This window comes from Anomaloglossus baeobatrachus, chromosome 9 (genome assembly GCF_048569485.1).
Source record: "Anomaloglossus baeobatrachus isolate aAnoBae1 chromosome 9, aAnoBae1.hap1, whole genome shotgun sequence".
In the NCBI taxonomy this organism is placed as follows: domain Eukaryota; kingdom Metazoa; phylum Chordata; class Amphibia; order Anura; family Aromobatidae; genus Anomaloglossus; species Anomaloglossus baeobatrachus.
This window is the reverse complement of record NC_134361.1, coordinates 94033342-94053807: the sequence shown is the minus strand read 5'-3', so window position 1 is coordinate 94053807 and position 20466 is coordinate 94033342. Positions and strand designations below refer to the sequence as shown.

At 43.6% G+C, this 20466-nt stretch overlaps 1 protein-coding gene across 1 annotated transcript in view; it reads left to right on the top strand.

Annotated features, from left to right (window-relative positions):
- Nucleotides 1-20466, top strand: part of LAS1L (LAS1 like ribosome biogenesis factor) — a 64200-nt gene that overhangs the window by 10074 nt on the left and 33660 nt on the right. The window contains exons 3-5 of the mRNA XM_075323896.1: nt 5394-5463; nt 12024-12105; nt 16360-16521. Of these exons, the coding sequence (XP_075180011.1) occupies nt 5394-5463; nt 12024-12105; nt 16360-16521 (314 nt within the window). The remainder of the gene's footprint in view (nt 1-5393; nt 5464-12023; nt 12106-16359; nt 16522-20466) is intronic.

The following is a 20466-nucleotide window of genomic DNA, read 5'->3' as shown; positions in this document are numbered from 1 at the left end:
TCCGGATTGGCCCAGGCGAGCTTGGTACCCAGACCTGCTCCATCTGTCCGTAGAGGTGCCGTGGCATCTTCCGGACCGTCCAGACCTTCTCTCACAAGGTCCGTTTTTCCGCCAGAATTCTGCGGCACTCAAATTGACAGCGTGGCTCTTGAGTCCTGGATTTTGACGGCTTCTGGTATTCCTCCTGAAGTCATCTCCACTATGACTCGGGCCCGTAAGTCTTCCTCTGCCAAGATCTATCACAGGACTTGGAAAATTTTCCTGTCCTGGTGTCGCTCTTCCGGCCATCCTCCTTGGCCTTTTTCCTTGCCGACCCTTCTGTCCTTTCTACAGTCCGGTCTGCAGCTGGGACTGTCCCTCAACTCTCTCAAGGGACAAGTCTCGGCTCTGTCAGTGCTGTTCCAGCGGCGTATCGCCCGGCTGGTTCAGGTCCGCACCTTCATGCAAGGTGCGTCTCACATCATTCCGCCTTACCGGCGGCCCTTGGATCCCTGGGACCTCAATTTGGTTCTCACGGTTTTGCAGAAACCCCCCTTTGAGCCTCTTAGGGAGGTTTCTTTGTTTCGTCTTTAACAGAAAGTGGTCTTTCTAGTGGCCATAACTTCCCTCAGGAGAGTCTCTGATTTGGCTGCGCTCTCTTCGGAGTCACCTTTTTTGGTTTTTCATCAAGACAAGGTGGTTCTCCGTCCGACTCCGGACTTTCTCCCTAAGGTGGTTTCTCCTTTCCACCTTAACCAGGACATTTCCCTACCTTCCTTTTGTCCGGCTCCTGTTCATCGCTTTGAAAAAGCGTTGCATACTCTGGATCTGGTGCGTGCTCTCCGGATCTATGTGTCTCGCACCGCTGCTCTTAGGCGGTGCACATCTCTTTTTGTGCTAACCACATGTCGGCGTAAGGGCCTCTCTGCTTCTAAGCCGACCTTAGCCCGTTGGATTAGGTCGACCATTTCGGATACCTACCAGTGTTCTCAGGTGCCTCCCCCGCCGGGGATCAAGGCACACTCGACCAGAGCTGTCGGTGCCTCTTGGGCTTTCAGGCACCAGGCTACGGCTCAGCAAGTCTGTCAGGCTGCCACTTGGACTAGCCTGCATACCTTTTCAAAGCACTACCAAGTGCATGCTCATGCTTCGGCAGATGCGAGCTTGGGCAGACGCATCCTTCAGGCGGCTGTCGCCATTTGTGAAGTTAGGCTCCGCCTACTTCTCAGTTTTTCTGTTTATTCCCACCCATGGACTGCTTTGAGACGTCCCAATGTCTGGGTCTCCCAAAGGAACGATAAAGAAAAAGAGAATTTTGTTTACTTACCGTAAATTATTTTTCTTATAGTTCCGTATTGGGAGACCCAGCACCCTCCCTGTTGGCAGTTTCTTGTTCCGCGTGTTATCACCGGCTGGTGTTGTAGACAGAGGCTCCGGTTGTTCCGGTTCTTGCTCTATCTCTACTTGTGGGTGGCTATTCTCCTTCAGCTTTTGCACTAAACTGGCTAGATCTGGTTCTCCAGGGGGTGTATAAGCTTAGAGGGAGGAGCTACAATTTTGAGTGTAGTACTTTGTGTGTCCTCCGGAGGCAGAAGCTATACACCCAATGTCTGGGTCTCCCAATACGGAACTATAAGAAAAAGAATTTACGGTAAATAAACAAAATTCTCTTTTTTTTTTTTTTTTTCTTATCGTTCATATGACAATATTTAGATGATGCTTCTTCTCTAGCCTATGGATACTCCAGCCAAGTCTGCTTTTAGCATTGAATCAAACCTTGGTTGAAAGAGAAATGTCAGAAGATGCTGCGTTCTGATGAACATGTCCTGTCATTTGCTGTCTGTGTTCTAAGTCTCACATGTTGTGTTGGGTCCGTTTTATTAACCCCTTTGTAACGTGACCTGTCTCTAGACGGCGTATGAAGCGGGCTCAGGAAACATTCTTATGGTCTGTTATTTATTTTCTGAAATACCTGCCTACTCTCCCTCTGCCTCTAAACTTGTCTTGGCTGGCTTCAATGTCAGCTCTTTATCCACACCACTGCTCATCCACTTGCACCATACTGAGACATCTATAGAGTCTCAAGATGGAGACAGCTAAATCATGGTTTCTTCCTTAGATTTCTCATACTTTTGTTCATGAAAATATCCTGCAGTAAGTAATGTTACATGTGCCGACAATGGCTCAGCTAAGGCTCCCTGTCCTGTATGGGAACACTGAGTCGTATAATGGATGCTCACTGCAATGCCCTTCACCATTTTCCCTAGACAGTCACTAGTCTATAGTCTTAAGGCCCCGACACACACAGCAATATCGCTAGCGAGCGTACCCGCCCCCGTCGTTTGTGCGTCACGGGCAAATCACTGCCTGTGGCGCACAAAATCGTTCGAAGCCGTCACACGGACTTACCTGCCTAGCGACGTCACTGTTGCCGGCTAACCGCCTCCTTTCTAAGGGGGCGGTTTGTTCAGCGTCACTAAGCGGCCGTCCAATAGAAGCGGAGGGGACGGAGATGAGCGGCCGTAACATCCTGCCCACCTCCTTCCTTTCTCATTGCCGGAGGACGCAGGTAAGCTGAGGTTCGTCGTTCCTGCGGTGTCACACACAGCAATGTGTGCTGCCTTGGGAACGACTAACAACCTGCGTCCTCAACAATAATGCGTTTTTTCACTTGGGGTTTTCCTGTGTGTTTTTTTTTTTTTTTTTAAGGGTTTTTTTTCGCCGGGTCTCTGGCTGATATTTATAGCTGGGACCCACTGTGCCACTCCCAGCACTTTCACCCCCTGAATGCATTACAGCATTCAGGGGGTGAATCACAGTGCGATTGCAGTATTCAGAAGGCAGGGAGAGAGATTGCTTACCGCTCCTTGGCGATCGGATCCCTGTAATGTGATCACGGGGACCCGATCAATGCCATAGTAACCTTGGGTCATCACGATGATGACCCTGGGTTACTTATCTATGTAGAGCCTCACACACCATGCTGTATGCACGGTGTGTGAGGCAAAGTGCTGCGCTATAATCCACTGTAGTGATAAAGCCCTGTAGGGGATTATAGAAACTCAGAAAAAAAATCCACAGAAACAGTTGACATGCTGCTTCTTTTTCCAGCAACACACAACCTGCGAGGAGAAAAAAGAAGTGGCGTGTGCACAGCAAGTCATGATTCTCATAGACTTTGCTGGGATGCTTTTTCCTTGCTTTTATTGATTTTAAAATAAGCAAGAAAAAAATGCAAAAAAAAAAGCCATGTGGGCGCATAGCCTTACTGTTGTGTATGGAGTTTACTATGCCTGTTTTGATGCTAAATTTTCTGATCTTTACCAAGGTGGTGTTGATCACTTTGTGATGATGCATAGCAGCCTAAAGACAGAGAATCCTGGGAGCAATAGTCCTTTTATAATAATTAGCGCTAAACATAATATATCTGGAACCGTATGGTGGATATGTTTAACTAATAAATAACTCTTATTTTTTATCTGGAGACAGTTATATTAATGAGTATTTCTTTCAGTGATGTGCATAATATTACTATTTTGAGACTGACACACATTTTGCTTTTCATTGAAATTACTGCTTCAGTTCTTATAGTGACAATTTGCATTACCTCCTAGATCATAAATTGTAAAGTCATTGCAAGCCATGAAAATTAATTTAAATGGGTCATCTGGCACGTAAAATCTTCTCCTTTCTTAATATCTGTCTTTTATCCTCGAGAGCTTTTGAAATTTGGCTTTATTACACAATACGCTAAACTTCTCTCCATCTAGCTAATCACTAGATGTTGTGTTTTTTGTTTTTTTTTGGTTTTTTTTTTTTTTTTTCCCTGCCGTTCCTGTGACGTTTCATTTGAGGAGTGAAAAACTGTATGTCACAGGAGGCTGGGGCTGCACTCTCCTCCCTGCAACCTCTATTGTCCCTCCTGGCACAGGGCATTATCAGGGGACGGTGCTGAAGTTACTTGCCTCACCCCCTTTAAAAAAATGTCCTGGATCCATGGTCCTAGACCCCGAGGGAGAAGTGAGTGCAGCACCAGCACTCTGCTTCTATCTCTGAAGCTTCTAACCGTGACACAAGATGTTATCAGGTGGCAGAGATGGAAGCAGTGTGAGCGATGCCAGCACCACCCCACAGCTTCTAGAAACACCCTCACTTAAAGGGAAGGTGTCACAGTTTTTATTTTTGTATTAAAAATAGTGATTATGAAATAAAGTATTTTTAATACAAAAATAAAATCACTGTTTATTTAGCTTTTATTCAATTCTAATTTTACTGTAGGCACTGGGGGCTGCCATGCTGGATTGTGTGTGTGTGTGTGTGTGTGTGTGTGTGTGACACGACAGTTACTCACTCCTTTTATGGCAGCCCCTGTGCATAGAGAACAGTGGTCGGGATCCGACCCCATTTAGTAACGTTATAGTAGGCGTCTGCTGTGACCTGGATGCGCCCCCTGGGCTGTCCAGATCACAGCAGAGGGAGGAGATTGGCGCCATCATTGTGGAGCTCACAGCTATGCTGTTTGCTCCACTTTACCCCTGTCAACCGCCGGAATGTGTGAGTACGGGCCGCCTACCCTCCCCTTCTCCCGCCGTTACCGTCTCCATGACACCCCCTCCCTCCGCTCTACCCAACCCCCGCTAATGCTGCCGCCGCCCCTCCCCCCCCCCGCTGTTACCGTCTCCATGACACTCCCTCCCTCTGCTCTACCCAGCCCCCGCTCTGCCCGCCGCTGCTGTTTGTGTGCCTCTGCATGTGAGTACTGGCGCCCCTCCCCCCACCACCGCCGCTGCTACAGTCTCCAAAAACACCCCCGCTCAACCCTCCCCCTTTCCTCCTGCAACCTGTCGGCCTGTGCGTGAACCGGTAATACTGTATGCAGGGCTGTGTATCTAATCCTATCCTGTGTGATTCGGTCTGCTGAGCCAACTAATCCATAGATTCTCCCAGACTGATAATACCAGCCCCCAACTGTCTGCTTTACCTGTGCTGGTTATCAAAAATAGGCCGGATCCAACAAAATTTTTGTTTATTTATTCCCTATCCACATTTGTTTGTAGGGCAATTGACCCCATTTTGCTTCCTTTTGCAGCCCCCAAGCCCCTTACTATGATCATGTAAAGATAAGTGGACATGAACTTCCACGGGTCCACTCATCTCTACTGATTAAATGAGAATGTGTTGCCATCAGTCATTATAAACTTGATGTATTTGTTTCTAAAAGTTTTATAAATATTTCATAGGATTTTATTGAAAATCACAAACAATATAAACATCTGACTAAAGGATTGAAAAAACACTGGAGCAGGAATCTTTGTGAAAAACAGAATTTCTTACTTTCCAAACTTATGGCCACTTCTGTATATATTGTGATTTTATTTTATTTATTTATATTTTTTTTCCTTTCTTTTTTATAGGTTTGTAAATATAGTCACAGAACCAAAGCAGAAATCCGTTGCGATCCCCTTAAGGCGCCTGGCTAATGAGGTGAGCAACCACAATCTCTCTCCTCTCACACATCAGAGTTTCTTGTGCTTCTTCTGTTTGTGGTATTTTTCCACAGATAGAACTTGGACCCCCTTTTAGTCTTGGAGCTGGTTTCCTGTTAAGGCCACTTTACACACAGAGATAAATCTATGGCAGATCTGTGGTTGCAGTGAAATCATGGACATATTGTTCCATTTGTACACAGCCACAAACCTGGCACTGATTGTCCACAATTTCACTGCAACCACAGATCTGCCAAAGATTTATCTCTGTGTGTAAAGTGGCCTTTACTTTTTCTACCTGTGTAAAGTGTCATCAATTTTACACTGATAATCTGGTTCAAAACACCGATTTTAAAACATATTCAGTTTCATATACCAAGACCCCCTCCCCAAAATCATGTTAAACCACTCTAAGGCCCTGTGCGCACTTGCCGGTTTTTGCCGCGGATTTCCTGCGGTTTTGCTGCAGAAAATGTTCATAACATCTCTGCAGTGAATCACCAGCAAAACCTATGGGGAAAAAAATGCTGTGCGCACTATGCGGATTTTGACAGCTGCATGTTTTGCTGCGGGATTCCCGCAACAAAAACAATTGCATGTCACTTCTTTTCCGCACGTCGCTGCGGGATTTCCCTCCATTGTCTGCCATGTAATCGTGAAATCCCGCAGGGAATAACGCAGGCAGCAAATTCTGTGCGGTTCATTGCGTTATTCCCTCCGGTATTTTGCGGTTTACCTGCGGTAATGTACATCGCTGCCTGCGGTTTGCAGGGAAGTGATGTCATTATGACAGGAAGAGGAAGCGGAGCAGAGAGTAAACACACACACATATCACAGACATAGAATACACACACATCGCACTCACACACAGACATATAAAATACACATAGAAAGCAAACGGAAATATAGAAAAAAAACACGTGGGCTCCGCTGTATATTTACCGTCCAGCTGAGGTAAGCACACAGCGGCGGCCCGGTATTCTCAGGCTGGTGAGGGCGAGGGGCAGGGTTAATATCCTCCCTCCTGCAGCCGAGAATATCAGCCGCAGCTGCCTCGGGACTGTCGCATCCGTTATGCGTCAGTACCAGAGTGTCCCCAGCTCTTCTAGATGCCGTGATGCGGTGGCGATCCAGGTAATAAGGAGTTAATGGTGGCAGATCGCCGCCACTAACTCCAGGCTTGATCATGGCAGCATCTATGAGACAACTGACATGATCAACCCGTAAGTAAAGTGAATAAACACACACCGAAAAATCATTTATTTTAAATAAAACACAAATAAGCCTCGTTCACCCGTTTTATTAACCCCTCCCGAAACACAGAGCTCCGGCGTAATCCACAGGTCCTGCGATGTTTGCATCCATCCGCGACTGACACAGCGCTGAATGAATGCAGCCTCTCAGCGAGACAGCAGAGGTAACCACAGGGCATTTCCCACGGCCGGTAATGTGAACAACACATTACCGCTTGGGAGAAATGCAGCGTGTTCTCACAGGGACTCTGTCTATCCCTCTGTCTGTCTATCCCTCTGTCTGTCTATCCCTCTGTCTGTCTATCCCTCTGTCTGTCTATCCCTCTGTCTGTCTATCCCTCTGTCTGTCTATCCCTCTGTCTGTCTATCCCTCTGTCTGTCTATCCCTCTGTCTGTCTATCCCTCTGTCTGTCTATCCCTCTGTCTGTCTATCCCTCTGTCTGTCTATCCCTCTGTCTGTCTATCCCTCTGTCTGTCTATCCCTCTGTCTGTCTATCCCTCTGTCTGTCTATCCCTCCTGTCTGTCTATCCCTCCTGTCTGTCTATCCCTCCTGTCTGTCTATCCCTCCTGTCTGTCTATCCCTCCTGTCTGTCTATCCCTCCTGTCTGTCTATCCCTCTGTCTGTCTATCCCTCTGTCTGTCTATCCCTCTGTCTGTCTATCCCTCTGTCTGTCTATCCCTCTGTCTGTCTATCCCTCTGTCTGTCTATCCCTCTGTCTGTCTATCCCTCTGTCTGTCTATCCCTCTGTCTGTCTATCCCTCTGTCTGTCTATCCCTCTGTCTGTCTATCCCTCTGTCTGTCTATCCCTCTGTCTGTCTATCCCTCTGTCTGTCTATCCCTCTGTCTGTCTATCCCTCTGTCTGTCTATCCCTCTGTCTGTCTATCCCTCTGTCTGTCTATCCCTCTGTCTGTCTATCCCTCTGTCTGTCTATCCCTCTGTCTGTCTATCCCTCTGTCTGTCTATCCCTCTGTCTGTCTATCCCTCTGTCTGTCTATCCCTCTGTCTGTCTATCCCTCTGTCTGTCTATCCCTCTGTCTGTCTATCCCTCTGTCTGTCTATCCCTCTGTCTGTCTATCCCTCTGTCTGTCTATCCCTCTGTCTGTCTATCCCTCTGTCTGTCTATCCCTCTGTCTGTCTGTCTGTCTGTCTATCCCTCTGTCTCAAAATGAAATTACTTTTTTTTTTTTTCAATGTGCTTTATTGCATTGAATGCAATAAAGCACATGTACCAACCCGCACGCGGTAAAACCGCAGCAAACCGCATGTGGGTTTTGGGTGTGGTTTGCCACGTTTTTTTTTTTTTTTACCGCTGGTGCGGTAATCTTTAAATGCCTGCGGAATTTTCTTGAGAAAATTCCATTTTCCTGTGCGCACAAAGCCTAAAGGTCCAGCAAAGCTGCATATTGATGGAGGAAAAAGGGGAAAAAAACCCAGATCACTAAATCGGTGTTGGATAGCCAAACATGGCTTTACCGTCCATCTTCTGACTACATTTCTTTTCTCTGTATCATAATATCATTAACAGAGGTGTTTACCGCTGAATATATTGACCATATGATATTTGGGTCATGCATTCAAACAAATGGGTTTGTATATTCAAAGACCCATGCAGTCAACCAAACTCGTTTTACAGTGCCATGTCTGCGCCACCAGACCTTACCCCTCGCAAGTTCTATGTTAATTGATGAAGGTTTCTCATTTTTATTGACTGGTGATGTGTTCAAAGCTAATGTTTACAGTTGTTTGCCACAACGCATCATTCTAAAAAGAAGCAGATTTTGGCTGTGCTAGTAGGGCCATTGCACTTGTGTTAGCCATCAGGTTCACTGATGGCTGGCAGGAATTAAAGGGGTAGTTCACCTATTAATAATAATAATAATAATATAATATATTATTTATTATTATTATTAGGCTATGTTCACACACTGCGTTTTTTACCTGCGTTTTTGGTCCGTTTTTGCTGCAGAAATTTCTTGAGAAATTCTTGTAACCTTTCTGCAGACACTCCTCAGCAAAACCTATGGCAAAAAAAATTAGCTGTGCGCACACTGCGTTTTTTTTCTTAAGAAAATTCTTTCAGTAGATTTTCTTAAGAAAAAGAATGAGCATGTCACTTCTTTTCTGCAGCTAACTGCGTTATTTGCCATAGATAATTGGCACAATAACGCAGGGAGCAACCAGCGGTAAAAATGGACCGAAAACGCGGCAAAAACGTAGGTGCGTTTTTGGTGCGTTTTTTTAACGCAGGTGCACTAATCCTTCACTCTTAAGAAATTTCTTAAGAAAAATCATTTTTCTAGTGTGAACATAGCCTTATTATTATTTTTTTTTTTTTTTTTTTTTATTCTCTATCAGTGTAACTTACCGTTTCAATTGTCTTCTTAATTGCCTTCTATTTCCAGTTCTGGCACTGAGCGGCGCTATCCTCCTTGATCAGTGCCAGTCACATGACACCCTGGTATAGATCAATGCAAAAGAGCCCCAAAACCAACGCCGAGGTAATCTCTCTATTTTTGGGGTCCCTAGCCTATATGTAACCTCACCTGCAGTTAAAAAACTTGCTCTGTATAGGAAGCAAAGGACCAAGCTATATATGTGAAGTGAAACACACAGCAAAACAGCTATGGGAATACTAGACTGAAAAATACAATGAACTATCTGAAAAAGTGAAAAAACATGAAAAATGGAATATGCATAACTGCTTTGAATAGGAATATAAGAGATATTTAGCCATTGTATTGATCAATATAAAAGAGCCCCAAACCAACGCCAAGGTAATCTATTTCTGTTTTTTCACTTTTTCAGATAGTTCATTGTATTCTTCAGTCTAGTATTCCCACAGCAGTTTTGCTTTTTCATCATTCTCATATACATTGTGACTTGTGTGGAACTCTTTATCCTATTGTATAGTTATGTTTTTTGAGTCTTGCAGCATGTTCACACCAATGGTGTTCCAGGCATACATTCTTTAGTTAGTATGCACTTTTTGTCTGAGAACCCTGCCCTACCCACAGCCATTTGTTTCACTTCATATATATAGCTTGGTCCTTTGCTTCGCATACAGAGCAAGTTTTTTAACTGCGGGTGAGGTTACACGTAGGTTAGGGACCCCAAAAATAGAGATTACCTTGGCGTTGGTTTTGGGGCTCTTTTGCATTGATCAATACAATGGCTAAACATCTCTTATATTCCTGTTATTCATAGCAGTTATGCATATTCCATTTTTCATGTTTTTTCACTTTTTCAGATAGTTCATTGTATTTTTCAGTCTAGTATTCCCATAGCAGTTTTGCTTTTCATCATTCCCATATACATTGTGACTTGTGTGCAACCCTTTATCCTATTGTATAGTTATGTTTTTGAGTCTTGCACCATGTTCACACCATTGGTGTTCCAGACATACATTTTTTAGTTACATGACCCCCTGGTGCTGCGGCCTCTGGCATCCGCTGATATCGCATCAACTTCCGGACTCTGAAAGTTGACGTTACATCAGCAGCTGCCTCTGATCCTTAGTGACTGGGCTGTGGGTGGTGTTCACTGCATATCACATCACAGCATGAGGAGAAGGAAATGAGGGTTTACTTAACATCCTGCAGCTGTGTGCAGGGCTGGCAGCAGGAGTGAAAGGAGAGGAGGAGTTGTGATGTCGGGTGAGTATGTTATTGCGTGGGGGTGGGAGGATGTGCAGAGCGCAGGCTGCCACTGCAAAGGATTATGGGAGTTGTAGGAACTGAACCCAGGAAGTCAGGAGAGAGATTAACCCCATCAAATCTTGAGCCGACAATGAGGATGTGCTGCTACAACATAATAAAAAGTAATATTGCTGAAATAACATAATGGATGTGTGGAGAGGTACATAATAAGATTTAGGAGAAAAAAATATAAATCAGTTTTGGTAACTGGACAACTTTAACCCCTTCACGACCAATGACTGATATATCCGTCATGGATCGTGTGAGGTTAATCCCCCCCCCCCGCCCCCTGCCGTGGGCAGGTCACGGCGATCCGCGCACATATCAGCTGTTTTCAACAGCTGACATGTGTGCCTACATGTTACGAGTGGAATCGCATTCCACCCGCAACATTTAACACCTTGCATCTCACTGCCAAAGTCTGACAGCGAGATGTATATGTGCGCCGCCATTATTTTCACTTACCGCCACCCACACCGGAAGTCATGTGCGTGATCACGTGACTTTCGGTGGTTGCCATGGTAGCACAGGGTCATGTGATGACGCCTGTAGCTAATGAGTCACTTCCTGTCAGTGCCGGCATAGTGCCAGCATGGAGAGTAAAGCAGCATATCTGCAGATCTCAGCTCTGTAGCTGAGATCTACAGATGGGGTAGAGTGATCGAATTGCTGATCGCTATAGCCCCCTAGGGGGACTAGTAAAATAAATAAAAGTTTTTAAAAAAAAAACCCAAGTTCAAATCACACCCCTTTCGCCCCATTGAAAATTAAGAAAATACAAAATATACACATTTGGTATTGCCGCGTTCAGAAATGCCCGATCTATCAAACTGTAAAATCCATTAATCTATTCAGTAAACGGTGTAGCGGAAAAAAATTCCAAATGCCAAAATTACGTTTTTTGGTCGCTGCAAAATGCAAATAACAGGCTATCAAAACGTAGCATCTGCGCAAAAATGGTACCATTAAAAACGTGAGCTCTAGATGCAAAAAATAAGCAATCACTGAGTCATAGATCCTGAAAAATGAGATCGCTACAGATTTCGGAAAATGGCGCAAAATGTGCGCCACTTTTATTGGACAAACTTGTGAATTTAACCTCTTAGATATAAGTAAATCTACACATGTTTGATGTCTACAAACTCGCACCGACCTCAGGCATCACACTGACCCATCAGTTTTACCACATTCTGAACACTGTGAATAAAATATCCCAAAAACTATTGTGCCATCACACTTTTTTTTGCAGTTTTTCCACACTTGGAATTTTTTTTCCGTTTTCCAGTACACTATATGGTAAAACTTATGGTTTCATTTAAAAGTACAACTCGTCCCGCAAAAAAACAAGCCCTCATATGGCAAGATTGACAGAAAAATAAAAAAGGTACGGCTCTCTGAAGGAGGGGAGCAAAAAATAAAACAAAACTGAAAACTCCCTGGGGCTGAAGGGGTTAAAAGACAAAGTACATTGGAAAGTCACAAATGGTTAATAAATTCAGAAGTGGGCTATTAATAAGCTGTGTGCAGAATGGTTTTGTTTTTGTTTTTTTTTTTGTTTTTTTTTTTATACCGATCTCTATATTTAATCCTTTGTTTCGTCCTTTCAGCTAAACATTCCAGAATGGGTGGTAAACCTTCGTCACAGTGCAACTCACGGAAAGTTGCCCAAACTGAGTCTGTGCCGCAAAGGTAAGTGAGCTTCATTCTCAATCAGTGGGTTTACTAAAGGGTCGTCCTGGACATGATTAGAATTCAGATCTTCTTAGGCACCTATAGGAGACCATTGCCTGCCTGTAAAAACTTGTTTCTAGGTAATAAAGTGTTGCTTGTTTTAAGACAGTTTGTGAATTTACGGCTGGTTGGTAAGTCTGTACCACGTAGCTGTTTATATAGGATGTTGAATTTTGTTGTTGGTGGTGTTTGTTTTTTTTTTTGGGTTTTTTTGTTCCTATCCAGACAAGCGTTAAAGTTTTCCCCACTAAATAAATCTATTTGGTATTTACAGGCTGTGTTCTAAATGTATAATTGCTTGGAGACCACTTTGTAAATGGTGCACAGCTTCTCCCTTCTTGGGACTGATGTACAGTTTCTAGAAGTGATCACACCGGATTTTGGAACCTCTGTTCTCTAGACTGTTGGGGGACCTTTATTCACACCCCAGTTATAATACATTGATCACCCTACTCTGATAAAATCCCTTGAATAATAATGCTCTGGCCTAACTTGTTTATATGCATCAATTAGGTTTCTCCTTCCTCTTTTATATTAGAGGTGAATGCTATTTTAGGCCTCTGTCACACGTTCGTGCCTCCGGTACGTGTTTTGCAGTTTTCTCACGTACCGGAGACACGTACACACGTAAACCTATGTTTTCCTAATGGTTTGGACACACGTAAGGATTTTGGAACGGAACGTGTGTCCATTCCGTACTTGTGTCCGTGTGTTGTTCACGCCGACATGTCCGTTTTCTCCGGCATCACGGGTGTCACACGGCCCGCACCCGTACCACACGGATGTAGTGTGGATGCGGTCCCGTGTGACATTAGCCGGAGAAACACATCATTTTTTTTTTTTTAAATAAAAAAACAACACATACTCTCCTCCATAAGCCCTGTAGCTTCTTCCGCTGCAAACAGTTGCTGCTGACCGCCGCTCATTATGAGCTTGTTAAGGAGGTTTGTTTGGTTTTTTTTGTCGTCCCCCCCCCTCCCTTTTTTAGCAAAACTTAGGTGCTTGATGTTTTAGTAGAGACTAAAAAAAATTAAGTTTTGAACACCTCACCAATTTTCTAAGCAAATATATTTCTAATGGTGCTAGTCACATGAATTTCTCACCAGATGTCTGTAACAATGTATCCAGTACCCACAGGAAAATAAATTCAACCACAGATGTCTGAGTTACATTGTGTAGTAATAATGAGAAATGACACCAGGAAACAATATTGAAAACTTGCAGAGAGGTGAAAAAAAGCTATGGAAAGTAATCGCACAAGCTGAAATCTTTCAGTAATTAGAAAGCAATCATATCACTTAGTGAAAAATATCAGCTGGTGTCTCATTAGAAAAATACCAAACAAGAAACATCTCATGATTGGTAAAACCAGTGAGCAGTCTCAAGACCTTTGCAACCTTGGGTACAGTAAATAAATTGGGTACAGTTCAATGCAGTATGCTGAATATTTTTTCATAAGAATTTGGAAAAGTTCTGAAATGTTCCATTCATGATCAAAGGATCTAGGCTTTTAGTTGAGATGAATTTGTGCTGCACTTTATGCACAAAAGTAGTTAAGCTCGTTCTCTACATGTAAGGGTAAAAACACACTGGGAAGAAAGGAACGCCTGCACTCCTATCAGAACTGCTAGAACAGTTTCTTGCTATTGTTACTGACTATACTTCAAACATAAGTACAATGAAACTGAGAATAATGAAGGTGAACAGCAACTAGAAGAGAACTTCAGATCCAGTATGTTTGAAATGGAAGGCCACAGTTCTGTGCTGTTCCTGTAACTGAGGAACAAACAGACATTTACTACAGAAGAACAGCAAAAAGATACTTTAGAATTCGATTATCTTGTTGAAGTGGTTTTCACATTGTTCTTAACTTATCACATGCGCTGTGTTGTTCACAAGCTGCAGCTGGCAATTAGAGTCTGCATGAGAGACATGCTTGAACTTTGGCAAAGTGAGGAAATTGGTTATTGCTGCCAGAACCCCTAAAATTGATTCCATCTTGAAGAGAATTGCTGGTAAATGGGCTACTGCCGATTTAAGCCACTTGTTGGGGCAGCACTTATTTAATGATTGAGCGATTGCTTGAACTGAAACCCATTTCTTGTAGACATGGCCAACCCTCAGGTAACACTAAATGAGGGTCAATGGACACAGGTGGCTGAATTACAGGAATTGCTTCATTACCCATTCACCGTGACTAAAAAGATTACAAGCTGAGGATTTAACTCCTGGCATTTAAAAAGGCGTAGAAGAACTTGCTGTTTTCCCTGTCCCAAAGAGCAGGTTTAATCGCAGATGGCATTTCTGCTTCAATGAAACTGAGAGAGACACAGTTATTGGAAAATAAAATTCTTGTGGCAGCTGGGTATGTGGACCTCAGGGTACAGTTCCACTTGCGTATGACTCGTGCGAGTCTCACACAGAAGCGGATCGGCTGCATGTATTTCCATGCAGCTGAGGCGCTCCTGTCCAGAGTGCGTCAGGCTGTGCCGGGTGATACAGAGACTCGTACGAGTCATACGCAAGTGGGATCCGTACCTGAAGTTATCGGATATTGCTGGATGGTGACCAGTTTACTAGAGGAAAAGAAGCTCTGACTGAGGTAGCAGTTCGGATGAGCGGCTACAGGATGGCTAAAAACTAGAGGAGTTGTCATCCACAGCTACTGCTGCCGTATCTTCAGCCTCATCAGATAAGTTTAATTTTGTAAAGTATTTGGATGACATGGAGCAGGAAAGTGTTGCTGCATGGAAAAATATTCCACTCCCATAGCAAACAAACAAATTGATCAGATTTCAGCAAAATGTTTCACTTGCTCTCATAGAAGTAGAAGAGTTCAACTGTTCATCAAAACTCACTGGCATGAGGCAATTCCTTTTTATTCCCTGAGATTTACAGATGTTGGCCAAGTGGTTACGGCTTTGCCTCCAACCCAAGTTAGTGTAGAGAGGTTGATCTCTAGCCTTAAAATAATTAGGTCAGATTTGAGGTCCTCTATGAAGGAGAATGTGATGAAGGCAATTCTATTTCTTACAACAAATTCATAGACTGCACAAATGGTATTCAGTAAGTTTTTGTTGACGCTTTCTTTTTTTTTTTTTTTAATTTTTTGTTAATTCGTATTCCACTAAATGTTATGTTAATCACAATAATGATTAACAGCCTGATTGTTAACTCTTTACTACAGTAAATATTTCACTTAAACATGAGCCATGTATGAGGTAGTCTGAGTCGGAGGTTAGCGTTACCGACTCCACCGCTCTGGTCATGATACACGCCTTGTTTGAAGGCTAAAAGGCACAGCATATTGCCCCGAAAACACCATATCGACAGTGAATTTTGGAGATGGGAATATCATAGTGTGGGGCTGTTTTTCAGTATGCAGCACTGGCAAACTTCATATAACTGAAGGAAGGATGAATGTCTTGGTACGTTTGTCCATTCTTGATAGAAATCTGCTGTCCACTACCAGGATGATGAAGATGAACCAAGGGTGGATATTCCGGCAAGACAACGATCCCAAACACACAGCCAAGGAAACTTAAGTGGCTGGGCCATTCTGGCAGCTTTGGTTTCAGAGAGAGAGAGAAAATAATCATTTATCCTCAATCCAATAGAAAATTTATGGAAGGAATTAAAGTTCAAAGTTCATAGGAGCCCAATATATGCATGATTTGAAGAGTGTTTGTGTGGAAGAATGGACCAAAATCACACCAGAGCAATGAATGCAACTAGTTTCTCCATGCCGGAGGCGTCTTGAATCGGTTATCACCAACAAAGGTTTATGTACGAAGTATTAAATTTTCAGTAAGTGTGCTCAATACTTCCCAACCCTTGTGGTGTTTCTCATTATAACACACAACTTAATTTTTGGACTTCTTTGGTTGGATTTCTTTGCTTGTGTGGATTGGATGGGTTGTTGCTGACATCTGGTGAGGGTGATAAATTCATGTCAATAGTGCCTTGTAGAAAGATACTTATTTTACCCGCTCTATGCCTAAACATTTCGAGCAATAGTAAAGATTTTAGGAGAGAACCCTTGACTGCTTATAATTAGTCTATTAGTCTTACATTTTTTGTTTTGCACACTGTCTAATCTTGCAGCAGATCTTAGATTATTATATAGATGTATATTATATATATATATATATATATATATATATATATATCTAAAATATAATTTAATTTTTATTTTTATTTTTTTGTGTGCAGGTTGGGACTTTGTGATGGACTGGCTGAGACGAGAATATTGGTCCCGTCAGCTAGGGAAATCCTCAAATCCGGAGTGGGTGTCTGAAGATAGCAATGATTCGGAAGAAGCAGATGTTTTTCCCTCTTTATCTATAAAAGATCAGAGGGAGCAAGCCCTCACCGGTTAGTGTTGCCTAATATCAGATTTGTGCAGCTCCTGCTCAATCTGTCATACTTATTTATTTTTTTTCCCCCACTAGTAATGTTATGTTTTCTTGTTGGGGTATACAAGGTATTTGTGGGGTGTGTGTTGTTGTGTGGTTTGTTTTTTTTTTTGTTTTTTTTTTTTTTTTATTGTATCTTTTCTCTTAGGCTATGTTCACACTAGAAAAATGATTTTTCTTAAGAAATTTCTTAAGAAATTTCTTAAGAGTGAAGGATTAGTGCACCTGCGTTAAAAAACGCATCAAAAAACGCACCTGCGTTTTCGGTGCGTTTTCGGTGCGTTTTTACCGCTGGTTGCTCCCTGCGTTATTGTGCCAATTATCTATGGCAAAAAACGCAGTTAGCTGCAGAAAAGAAGTGACATGCTCATTCTTTTTCTTAAGAAAATCTACTGAAAGAATTTTCTTAAGAAAAAAACTGTGTGCACAGCTAATTTTTTTTTGCCATAGGTTTTGCTGGGGAATGTCTGCAGAAAGGTTACAAGAATTTCTCAAGAAATTTCTGCAGCAAAAACGGACCCAAAACGCAGGTAAAAAACGCAGTGTGTGAACATAGCCTTAGGCAGTTTCACTGTGTAACCCACCGGAAAACGTGCTGCATAAACTGTAGAAAGAATGAATAGATGCCCTGCAATGTAGAAACGTTCTGCGGTTCATTTGTTCAGTCTCTTTGAGTTTTATTTATTTAAAGGGAACTGATCACATAAAAAAAAACTTTTTACCTGCAGATATGGGGGTTAATATCATTCTGAACCTGCCCGGTCCCTGCACATTAAATCCCTGTCGGGAGGAAATTAACTGTATTCCTCCTGGCAGCGTTGGGACTTCAGTCACAGGGGCGGCGCCAGTGCAGGTTCAGTCACTGCTCTGTGAATGGAGAGTGGCGGCTGTAACTGCGCCCTCCGCACTGACTCGCAGCCGCTCTGCATTAGAGGAAGCTGTCAGTCAGGTTACAGCCGCTGCTCTCCATAGACACAGCGGTGGCTGAACCAGCACCGCCCCCGTGACAGAAACCGGAACACTGCCCGGAGGAATAAAGTTAATTTCCTCCCGGAAATGGGGTTTATTGTTCAGGTTCAGTATGCTATTAACCCCATATCTGCAGGATGATAGCATTTTTCCACGGAGCAGGTTGCATTTAAGTAGTTCATGTTTCCGAATATGCAGGGCGGTTAAAGGTGACTGGTCCATTGTCCAGGCAGACACTGTGTGGAAGCCGCTCACTAGCTTATTCAATGAGAGTTCTGTAAAAAGCCAGCTGCAAATGAGGTCAAACGCCCAAAAATACACCTAAAAAGATGCCCCAGGATAGAAGACGTTGGTGTGTCTTCAAGCGTCTTCCTCCTTTCCCCTTCACAGTGCAGTCGAGATAGGTAAGGCGCACACATTGTACAGGTTACTTTCTCCAGTACAGATGGCCGGTTTTGAGTATGTAAGGGCTGTACTTTATATATCTATAAATGATAGTAAGTGAACGCATAAAAACCTACCTCTGTATTATGCAAGATTTGGGTCTACACCATCCACGCCACCCACTTCTCAATTCCCCCAGCAGTGAAATTGGTGTCTTCTTGCCTCTTTTGGATCTCCCCCGTTTTGAAGTACTGTAATAAGCATAGTAAACTCATGAACAATATGTGGAGGACATTTAACACATGGCCACTAGATGGCGCTCCAGGGAAATGGTGTGAGCGTTTCAAGGAGACTTTTTCTAATAGAAATGTGATTTTGATTTAAAACTGATTCTGAATGTAACATCTGAGCGCATCGTGTACCATGGAGATGTAGAGATCTGCAAAGGAGCTGTAATAACACAACTGGAGGAATCTTGTAAGCAAGACTTTTCTACCAAGGTGATCTGATTATTATATACATTGTCAAGGGTGTAACTGTAAGGCTATGTTCACACAGGACATTTTTGCAGCGTTTTTTTCCTATCAAAATCTGATCTTGAGCCAGGATGTCTCCTGGGAGTCATCTGCGGTTTTTGTCGCGTTTTTTCTGTGATGTCAAGACCTGCAAGGGTTCAAAAGTACCCGAGTGCTGGGCTGGCCGGGATTGACCTGGATTCGGCACTCCGATAGTAAAGCATGCGCGGTATACTTACCAGTCTCCGGTAGATGCTAGTGTATTGGCTCCTTCTAGGTATGACGTCATTTCAACATACCCCTATCACATGGGGGCAGGGGGGGGCAAAGAATAATCTAGTGGAAGGGAGAAAACCTCATCGCCAAGCTCCCTAACCAAGCTGGTCACGCCCACTAACCTGGAGGGAGCCTATACATTCTAGTCTCAACCGTACTTTCTCCCGTGGCCTTTACTACTTCCGGTCCCGCTCATTAGCCTCATGCATATTCACTGCTTTCCCAGTGCACTGGCCTCTGTGATTGGTTGCAGTCAGACGTGCCCCCAGCCTGTGTGACCAGCGTCTGACTGCAACCAATCACAGACCTGGTCTTGGGGGTCTATCGTACAGTAAAAAATAAAAAAAAAATGACGTAGGGTCCCCCCATATTATGATACCCAGCACAGATTAAGCATACCGCTGCAGCCCCAGCTGTGTGCTTATCTTAGTTGTGTATCAAAATATAAGGAACCGCATGCTGTTGTTGTTGTTGTTGTGTGGTTTTTTGTTTTTTTTTTTATTTAACTTATTTAAATAAATCGCGTGCTGTTCCCCCAATTTTGATACCCAGCCAAGATAAAGCCCACAGCTGGGGGCTGGTATTCTCAGGCTGGAGAGACCCAGCCTAAAAATATCAGCCTGCAGCCGCCCATGATTGTCGCATCCATTAGATGCGACAATCCCAGCACTTTACCCAGCTCTTCCCGAATTGCCCTGGTGCGGTGGCAATCTGGGTAATATCAGCGGTTAATCGCAGCCCACAGCTGCCCCTAAGCCCTAGATTGGTGATGAGGGGTGTCTCAGATGCCTGCCATTACCAATCTGTAATAAGTGAAAAGAAATAAAGGATTTTTTCGGTGTTTGTATTTATTTGAAATAAAATACAAAAAGCCCCCTCTTTTACCACTTTTTATTAACCCCATGTGAGGTCCCACGATGATTCAACTCTGCTACATCTGAAAATCACGGAGAGCGGCCATGCAACAGGACTGCCCACTGTGAGCTTCAGAGAATGAATGAGCCGCACGATCAGTGGTGACTTCACTCAGGTGACTTCTGGTCACAGCTGGCGATACCTGTGACTGTAAATAGCCTGAGTGAGGTCACCACTGATTGCGCAGCTCATTCATTCTTTGTATAGACCCGCAAATCGGGCCTGTGATTGGTTGCAGTCAGAGGCTGTCACTCAGGCTGGGGTTGCGTCTGACTGCAACCAATCACAGATGAAAGCAGTGAATATATAATGAGCGGGGAAGTGGAGGAGCTGCGGGAGTGTACAACCGCGCTGGTGATTCGGTAAATATAGCGTGCCTGCTCCTATACCCACCACTATTTTTAAGAGGCGGACAGATACCCTGGATCGGCGGGTCTAACCGGGTTAATAACAAAAAAAAAAAAAAACCCGGTTCCAGCCCGGAATTGTTCCAGGGTATCTGCGAGTCCACCCGTCACAAGGTTGAAAAACCGTGACAAAAGCACTGAAACGAGTTGACATGTTCATTCTTTTCATAACTCAGCAAAACCGGAGGTGGTTCACAAAACCTTAGGGTGTGTGTGTGTGTGTGTTTTCAGAAATCTCAGACTTTGCTGGAACTGTAAAAAGGAGCGTTTTATTAGCACAAGGCAAATCCATAGCTAAATAACACTGCAAAAACGCCCAGTGTGAACATAACCTAAAGCCCTGTGCACATTCTGCATTTTTTTTTTTCTTTATGCGGTATTTGATGCAGTTTCTCAGAAATCTGCATGCTTCTCCTGAAGCCAGCAAAGTCTATGGGA